General features: G+C 53.5%; 1 protein-coding gene across 1 annotated transcript in view; it reads right to left on the bottom strand.

Annotated features, from left to right (window-relative positions):
* Positions 1-1,913: 1,913 nt before the first annotated feature.
* Positions 1,914-8,626, bottom strand: part of Itgb2 (integrin subunit beta 2) — a 30,294-nt gene continuing 23,581 nt past the window's right edge. Inside the window, exons 10-16 of the mRNA XM_005360246.3 lie at positions 7,651-7,791; positions 6,997-7,184; positions 5,280-5,524; positions 4,617-4,842; positions 3,786-3,988; positions 2,742-2,908; positions 1,914-2,404 (exon numbers count right to left, since the gene is read on the bottom strand). Coding sequence (XP_005360303.1) covers positions 2,342-2,404; positions 2,742-2,908; positions 3,786-3,988; positions 4,617-4,842; positions 5,280-5,524; positions 6,997-7,184; positions 7,651-7,791 — 1,233 coding nt within the window. The 3' untranslated portion in view covers positions 1,914-2,341. The remainder of the gene's footprint in view (positions 2,405-2,741; positions 2,909-3,785; positions 3,989-4,616; positions 4,843-5,279; positions 5,525-6,996; positions 7,185-7,650; positions 7,792-8,626) is intronic.

Raw genomic sequence — 8,626 nt, 5'->3', positions numbered from 1 at the left:
TAGTGTTCTACCTGCATGTACACCTGCATGCCAAAACAGGGCACCAGATCTTATTACAGATGGTTGTGAGCCACCGTGTGGTTGCTGGGAATTGAACTCAGGGCCTCTGGAAGAGCAACCAGTGCTCTTAATCTCTGAGTCATCTCTCCAGACCGAACAATTACATTCTTAAGAAAAGATGAAAACAAAATATCATGTGAAAGTACATTTCGCTGGGTTGGAGAGATGGTTCAGCCGTAAAAGGCTAGGCGCACAACCAAAACTAGAAAATCCATTTCACATGGAGAAGAATCTGATACTCAACCATGCACACTTCACTCTTGTGTGAATATGCAGAATTGAACATGGGGGGAGTGATGAGGTGGGCAAGCTGGTGCCAGTGGGGCTGAAAATCCTGCCAGGCCCTGGTCTGAGTGGCAGGGTGCTGGTAGTAGTTAAAATATCAGTAGATTTGGGGCAGTTATTCAGCCAACAGGAAAACAATGCTGCTCCATCCCCCAAGAGTCCCTTGGCCATTTGGTCCCCAATAAACCTTTCTACCTACAGAGTGGTCCAGTCCAGGGGTTTTACTGTCCCCTTGCTTATAGCATCCTCCCCATGGCTCAGTCTACTGCCACTATGCCATGTCGGTGCCAGAGGTGAGTACCTCTGTCTAAAGGCGAGAGCCTTGAGGGTTTCTCTGGCCACACCCAGCCCTTCCTACTCAGAGGCTTGGGCACAAAAGCTGGGCAGCCATTTACACGGCTGTGTGATATCTTTGGCTATGAGGTGTCCTTCTACAAAAGCTCCTGTATTGGAGCCTTGGTGCTTAGTGAGTGCACTAATTTGGAAGGTCCTGGGAACTCTAGGGGGTAGAGTTTTAGCTGGAAGGTTGGGGGTTGGTCCTTGGGATAGCTTGTCACTGATCACATTCTACCTCTGCTTTCTGTCTGCTGTTCGGGGAAGCCGTTTGTTTGTTCCCGGCTGCCCAGACCATCAAATAATCACAGAAATCTGCATTAATTACAATACTGTTTGGCCAATAGCTTAGGGCATATTTCTGGCTAACTCTCACATCCTAAACTAACCCATCTCCATTAATCTGTGTATTGCCACAAGGCTGTGGTTTGCCGGTTAAAGTTTCAGTCAGCATCTGTCTCCAGAGGAGCTACATGGCTTCTTACAACTTCTTTCTCTAGATCTTCTTTCTCTATATCTATCTATTGCAGCCTGGCTATATTCTGTTAAGCCATTGGCCAAAAGCAGCTTCTTTATTAATCAATGGTAATAAAACATTCACTAACCAATAAAAGCAACACATATACAAAAGAACTTCCCACACCAGTCTGCCATGAGGTAAGCAGTTTGCATAGCATACTCCCCCAACAGGATGCTCTTGTGAGAGATGGGCTAAGCAAGGGAACCACCTTAGACCATGAGGCAAAACAAATATTTCCAGAAAAACTACCTAGTATGTTGGCTCATCACTCTCGGAGACCCAGGAACTCCATGATCACTGAACACAACGTGGATCCATTCACTCATTTAGAACGTGAGTCAGCAGTGACTTCCAGGTCACCCCCAAAAGCAGCTCACAAGAAAGAAACTTCTTACCTAACCCTGGTTGTGTTCTGGCCACCACCCTATCTCCTGTACTAAACCTGACAGATAGAAGTTGGGAGGAGGAAAGGGGAGGATGCCGTTTCTGTCACCTGACACCTGTTGCGCAGCCATCCAGGATTTAGCACTGGGTCTGGGAGGGCTCCATATATACAGGTCCGCAGATAGGGAAGAAGAGAACCAAATCTCCCACTCCAAGGCCCAGAACCTACCAGAACCCTCAGGATGTGAACGAACCATTGGCAGGTGGGACAAAACACCCTGTGGCTCAGCCACCTGAGCCTGGAGAACTCCACAAAGCTCACATTCTGTGGATAGCATGATGGAAGCTTTATTATTTTTACACACACGATTACAATATAATACGTGGGCTATAGTTTCATACCCATATATAATACAACGGTTGGGGTGTTAATATAAAAAAATGGGATATGTTTCATACCCTGACAAGGTTAAATATAAATAAGTCCGTGCCACCTTTACTGGGCCTGTGGTCTTCCTTTATCTAAGGAGGAGTGTGTGGAACCTGGGGACATCCTTAAGGCTCTGTGGTGACAAGCCTGTGCCCGTGAGAGAATGGGTTTGTGGCAAGCCTCCGGCTTTGACGTAAAAGGTGGGGAGAAACAGAGTGGGCCTTTGGATCCTTGGCAGTGCTGTGGTGAGCTGTAAGCCACATCACGATTGCAGAGGGGAGGAGGCGTGGTCTCAGAGTCGCATGTGGTTGATCCTGGAAGCTCGCGCCCTAGCTTTCAGCAAACTTAGGGTTCATGACAGTAGTGGTAGCACTCTTGAAGAGGGGGTTGTCCTAGGGAGGAACCAAACATGCTCTTGTCAGCACAGGGAGTGTATCAAGACTCTAAGAAGCCACCAGCCAGATCAGTAGAGGTCACTCTGAGGAACCAACCAAGACAAGGAGCCTTCCTAGGGCCTGAGGCTCAGGCTAAGCCTGCTCACTGCAACACTGGGAGCCTGCAGGCTAAGCTGCTGGGGGAAGGGATGCGTCATTACTCCAGGACAGACACTCTCTGTGGGTCTCCCACGCTCAGCTGGGATAGAGAATGTACCAATTGCTCCCCGAGGGAGGTCAAAGAGGAAAGGGAGCATGCATGTGTCATGCGGGTCCCTTGAGCAAGGCCACTCACATTGTTCCACTGGGACTTGAGCTTCTCCTTCTCAAAGCGCCTGTACTCCCTGAGGTCAGTCAGGTGGGTCAGGGCCTTCCAGATGATCAGGAGGAGGACACCAATCAGCACGACGAGCAACACGGTGCCCCCTACGATGGCAGCCACATTGGGGCCTTCCACACATTCTAAGGAGGAAGCACACAACCCAAAATGTCAGCCCCTCCCTTTGGCAGCCAGTGTTCTATATCTATTCCTACCACAGAGGGCTCACCCTCTGCGCATCTCTCCAGTAGAGGACGGAATTTTGCCTCACCCCTACCAGAAATGAGACCAGGCCCCGTGCTCCCAAATGATACACAAAGGCCACTTGGCCTGGCCCTTGTTCACAGAGAAGGAGGTCAGGCCAGGGGGGCCAACATGAGGAAAGCCCAGGCGACCTCTCACTGCCGGCTACAGCCTCACACTGTGCTGGGTGCGCGTCTGGAGTAGAGCCAAGGTGTCCCCCTTCCCTTCAGTGTGAACCTAGAGGCCAGGTCAGAATCTCCAAGTTCACAGGTGTGACTGGGCCTGGCAAAGACCAGAGGCAAGTGGAGGGAGGGGAATCAGTGCCTGGGGGGGGGGTCACTTCCACTGCCCTACAGCTCTCTCCGTGGGGGTTTCTGAGGAAGCAACAGACACCATCTCTCAGGATCGTCCCATCAAATGGACGATGCTCTGGCTGGACAGTGTGGTCCTGAAATGGCATCACACCCAACACATGTTGGAGCCACAGCCAGGAAACGTCACCTGCTATTCCTCTCACGCAGGGCCCGGGAAGGAGAGCCGAGTGAAAGAGAGGCCGTAGGACAAGAAAAGGGGATGGCGGGCAGCCTGTCCCGCAATGCTGCCCTGTGTAGGTATCCTGGGTGGCTCTCCTCCTGCTACTGGGCCTGACTTGCATCCGCAGAGGAGGGACATTTTCTCTGCGGTCCTCTCGCTGCAGAGACCTCACGGTCGGAGTTCTCGTCACCGCGTTCAACCTAGACCGGATCATGTCATGTCCCAGGCAGCGCTCAGCCTCACCTCGGTTGTCCTCCACGTGAATGTCGTAAATGTCCTTGCCGTCCTTCTGCTGCATGGTGTAGGTCATCCAGCAGCCCTCCGAGTCCCGCTCCTTGCAGGGTTTTCCCTTCAAAGGGGTGAGCTGCAGGGTCACACTGGCACACGCCTCACTACAGTTCTTCTCAAAGGGGCCCTTATCGAACTTCCGGCACTCGGCACAAGAGCTGCGGAGGAGTGGGGTGGAGTGGGTGTTGAGAGGGTGTTAGGGCCTGAGGTGTGACGTGGCATGTTGATATGCAAACACGCACAGGTCCGTCGGGGTGCGTAGGTGCGCAGGGATGCATGGCTGTGGAAGGGTGCACTGGTGCGTCAGGTTTTGTGAATAATGAAAACACACGTGTGTGCCAGGATGCCCAGGTGTGTGTGGGGGGGTACACTGGTATGTGAGGATGCACGGCTGGACCATGCTGTAGAGCTATACAAGGTGGCAGGAATGATTTAGGAAATGCAGGCGTGTCTGATACGTAGCGTGGAAGGAGTCTGGCTGTCTGCATACCAGGCAGTCCCAGGCAGAGGGTCTGGGGAGCTCTCAGGTCTCAGTGCCATGTGAGTGATGGGGGATAATATGTTTCTAAGAGGGTCTGGAAGGGTTAGGGAAACCTGGTTCAAAGACTGAAGGGGCCTAGATCCCCTGTGAAGCCAGGACTCCTGCAGGCATGCAAGGAGGTAGGTGGTGGCAGGGACACCGGGCTTGCTGAACCCTGCTGAGACCTATGGCACAGTTGTGTCTCTGGGGGGGGGGTTCCCTGGTTGTCCAACAGTGAGACCAATATGGGCCATGGGGACACTCACATGTGCTTGGGCTCGCTACAGGGCGAGGGGCAGCCAGGACAATCCTCACACAGCGGTGGCTGATAACCCGCAATACACTCGCATCTGTTGCAGCGACACCGGCCACGGCCATTACACTCCACCAGCCGGGTATTCAGACAGCCCTCCGTGGACCTGCGGCACTGGCAGGCGGAGCCCTCGAAGTTCTCCTTGCAGCTGCACTGGCCACAGGAGCAGGAGCCCCTCTCTGGAAAACAACCAAGGTCACCGGGACTCATTGCCCTGCAGGTGACTAGGAACAGGGAGCCATCCTGCTCCCTAGCCTGATACCGCCTTGCAAGGAGGACTGTTAACTACTAGTTAACCCTCCTCACATGGCTCCAGAGAACCATGGAAGGACATCGGGGCAAAAACGCAGGGACTGGGGATGTCTTCTTGTCCTGTACCTCTAGCAACATGGCCACCATTTAGCCAGATGGGGCCGCCATGTTGTATCTGAAAAGCTCTTGGGTCAGAACGGGACTGTCACCTCCATTGCCTTCCCAGGACAATGCTGACCCTTGCAGACACAGAAACAGGCAGGGGAGGCTTGCTAGTCTGTCCACCTGTCTGTCCCCAATGTCCCACTTTAATATGTCCTGATACAAGCGGTGCAAATGGCTACCTGTAGCCCCTGGCACTTACTTGGGCCACCGCAGACTTGGCCATCGTATCTTTCACAGTTGACGTTGTCACACTCGCAGTACTGCCCAAAGATCACTTTGTTGGGAACGTCACTGGTGTGGCACACACACTGCCCACAGATGCAGTCCCCCAGCCCTGAACACACGATGGAGCTGTTGTCCTTCCGGCAGCTTCCTTCCAGTTCCTGACTGCTTCGGCCCTGTGTCTGGCACTCACAGTTTTTCCCAATGTAGCCGGATTCACACCTGGTGTAATAGGGGAGGGGTGTGCGCTTAGGTCCTCCCTCAGCATGAAAGCACCTCCTGTCCTACCTGGTCCAGAACTCATCCAAACACCTGTAATGTATGGCACACCACACCTGCTTCCAAAGGTCTCCTGAGCATGTGCCATGTCCTAGGCAAGGAAGTCCCTGTGGGCATATAGGTGACTGTCCCATAAGCATGATACCCTGTGGTCGTGTGAAAGAAAATGCCCCCCAAAGGGAGTGGCACTATTAGGAGGTGTGGCCTTATTGGAGCAGGTATCGTCTTGATGGAGGAAGTGTGTCAGTGTGAAGAAGGGCTTGGATGGCTCACATATACATATACATGTATGTACACACATACACACACACACACACACACACATGCTGAAGCCACACCCAGTGAGACATATCCCTTCCTGTTGCCCATGGGTTAAGATGCAGAAGTCTCAGCTCCTGCTCCGGCATGCCCTCAGGTCCTGCCACAATGATAATGGACCGAATCTCTGAACTGTAAGCCACCCAATTCACTGTTTTCCTTTGTAGGAGCTGACGTGGTCCTGGTGTCTCTTCACAGCAGCAGACACACTAACTAGCACAGCACCTCTGGCAGGCGCATCTGGGAGCTTCCTGAGCGTTGTATCCATGGACTGTCTTAAGGAACCAGTTTCTGTCCCTGCTAACCTAGACTTGGAAACGGGGTCTGGTGGGGACATGGGACATGGCAGCACTACCTCACCACTGAGCTAGGTAAAGAAGAACGTGGGGGACTCTGTCCACAGCTCAGTGAGACGAGAGCTTCAGTAGCCGACCCTGACTCATCCCATTGTGTCCTCCTATGGGAGGAAGTCGCAGAATTCACTGACCAATGACCCAATCCTCCAGTCAAGTTAGCTCAGCTTGGAAGAGAAGCCACCTAGGGTTGCACACTCAGGACCAGAGCAAGGTGCCACTGGTCAGGGCGCGGCCACCAAAACCACCGCTATCATAGAGTATCTGGGAGGTGGTACACAGCAGTGTGGGCCTGGGGTGTGGGATAGAGCACACCAAAGATCAGAAACTGGGGAAGCAGTTGGGAGAGGGTGACTGACACCCAAGCCTCCAACTACAGCCTCTCTGCTAGGCACACTGCACCCTTCCTCCTCGATTGCACCCTGAACTGAGGCCTGTGTTCACAGGTTGACTTTAGGGCCCAGGCTGCCAGGAGTAGCCACCTGGTCCAGTGATACTCTAGCTACATGCCGTTAGCCTGATTGCTCTGAGGTCAGAGAGCTAGGATGTGGGAGCACTTGCAGGCCATCTACCTCCTGGGTGAGCTGACCATACCACCTTCAGACACCTGCTTCGTGGGCTGGCAGGCTGTGGGGTGACCCATGCATGCCCGACTCACTATGCTATGGGCTGGCCAAGTCCACCTCATCTGCAGACATCTTCCCCGAGGACTGATGGACCATGGGCCACGTGCACGCTTCTCACCTGCAGATGCCACACTCCATGGAACCTTTGCCTCCACAAAGACCCTGCTCCCGACTCTGGTCCCGGCACTGGCATTCACACTGGGGAAGGACCTTCACGGTCACTGTATCTGTGAAGCCCAATGCTCGGATGACAAAGGACTGCTCCTGGATGCACTCGGAAGCTGTGACCTTTACCTGGAAGGTGACCTATAAGAGAATGGTGGAGTTCCGTTCAGGACTGTGGGTGACCTGGGTAATGGCTCTGCTCTTGTCCCTTTTGCTGAGCCTTTCAGGTATCCCAACCAGATACTTGTCCAGTTGTGAATGTCCAGAAGTTGCCCCCAGAGGGCGCTGTTGTTCCATGCCCGCCAGTCTACCCAGGGCCTCTCTAGAAATTTGCAGGCATTCATTACATTGATAGGTGCGAACCTGCAGCTGAGACCATGTCCTGGCGCCCTCCCTGTACCCTTTCCCTGATGTCACATCTGGCCTTCTCGCTGGTGTGTAAAGGGAAAAGAGGCAGGCTGCTGGTCATCAGTGGTCTCCTCCCTCTCTTATCCCTGTGATCTTCTTTTGCCTCCCAGCTCTCACTGGGAATGGGCCACCAAGATCTCCCCAGACCCCTCCAACATGCTGGTGCGGGAACCCCAGGTGCCTCAGCAGGCCAGCTCACCGGGATGTTGATCTGCACACCGTCACAGTCCCCTCGGGGCTTGCCTATGCTTGATGCTCCATTACTGCAGAAAGAGTCGTAGGTAACTTTCAGGGTGTCGGGGAGGGTGCTGTGGTCTAGGAAGACCCTGGAGGAGAGTTTCTGTGGACAGAGAGCAGTCATGCTCAGAGGTGACTTGTCCATCCATCCCTGCGCCCCTGGACATTTTCCTTCTCATACTTCTCCTGCACACCAGCTGATGGCACAAACACCCACTAGGAGCTCAGTGATTGTGTCAGGATGGGACAACAGACTGCGGCCATAGGTTTGCTTGAGACAGGCTACCAGCTGGTGACCAGCATAGGCACAGGCCATGAGCCCTGTGAGGACTATCCCTTCACTGTCTAACCCCAGGGTTAGCAGAGGAGGAACGATAGATTGCTGAGGGGATGTGAGAGACACAAGACTCAGACGGAAGGAGAAGGAGAACAGGTGGCTTTTGGTGAGTGGGCAATGATGGTGTCACCCGAGTCATCCCTGTAAAGACAGAGCTAGACATGACTGGGCAGCAATTAGGCACGGGAGCCTGTTTGGGGATTCTGGGACTCACAAGGCTGGAGAAGGAAACAGGGTTCCCCAGCCTGGCCCCAGGCTTTGCTCTGCAGCCCCCCACAGTGGTATTGAAGGGCCTCCCACACGGTTGGTGCTGTCAGCCCTCAAGACATTCAGCAACAGGGATGCAGGTCAGAACTTCGGGGACACCGGCCACTGGGAATAGATTCTTGTGACTGGTCGGGGTCTGGACGGTGTGTTTGGTGCACACTGGTGTTCACCGGGACACTGGGCCTCTGAGGGAAGCAAATCCGAATATACTTAAGCAAACTGCCAATCATCAAGGAGGATGGTGGATGAGAGGTCAGAATAAGTTTGAGGTCTGGCATATAAGAGGTGTTTCAGGGCTGGAGAGATGGCTCAATGGTTAAGAGCACTGCCTGCT

Source organism: Microtus ochrogaster, linkage group LG2, assembly GCF_000317375.1.
Source record: "Microtus ochrogaster isolate Prairie Vole_2 linkage group LG2, MicOch1.0, whole genome shotgun sequence".
Classification (NCBI taxonomy): Eukaryota; Metazoa; Chordata; class Mammalia; order Rodentia; family Cricetidae; genus Microtus; species Microtus ochrogaster.
Note: the sequence above shows the minus strand (reverse complement) of the source record. Positions and strands in the feature narration are given on the sequence as shown.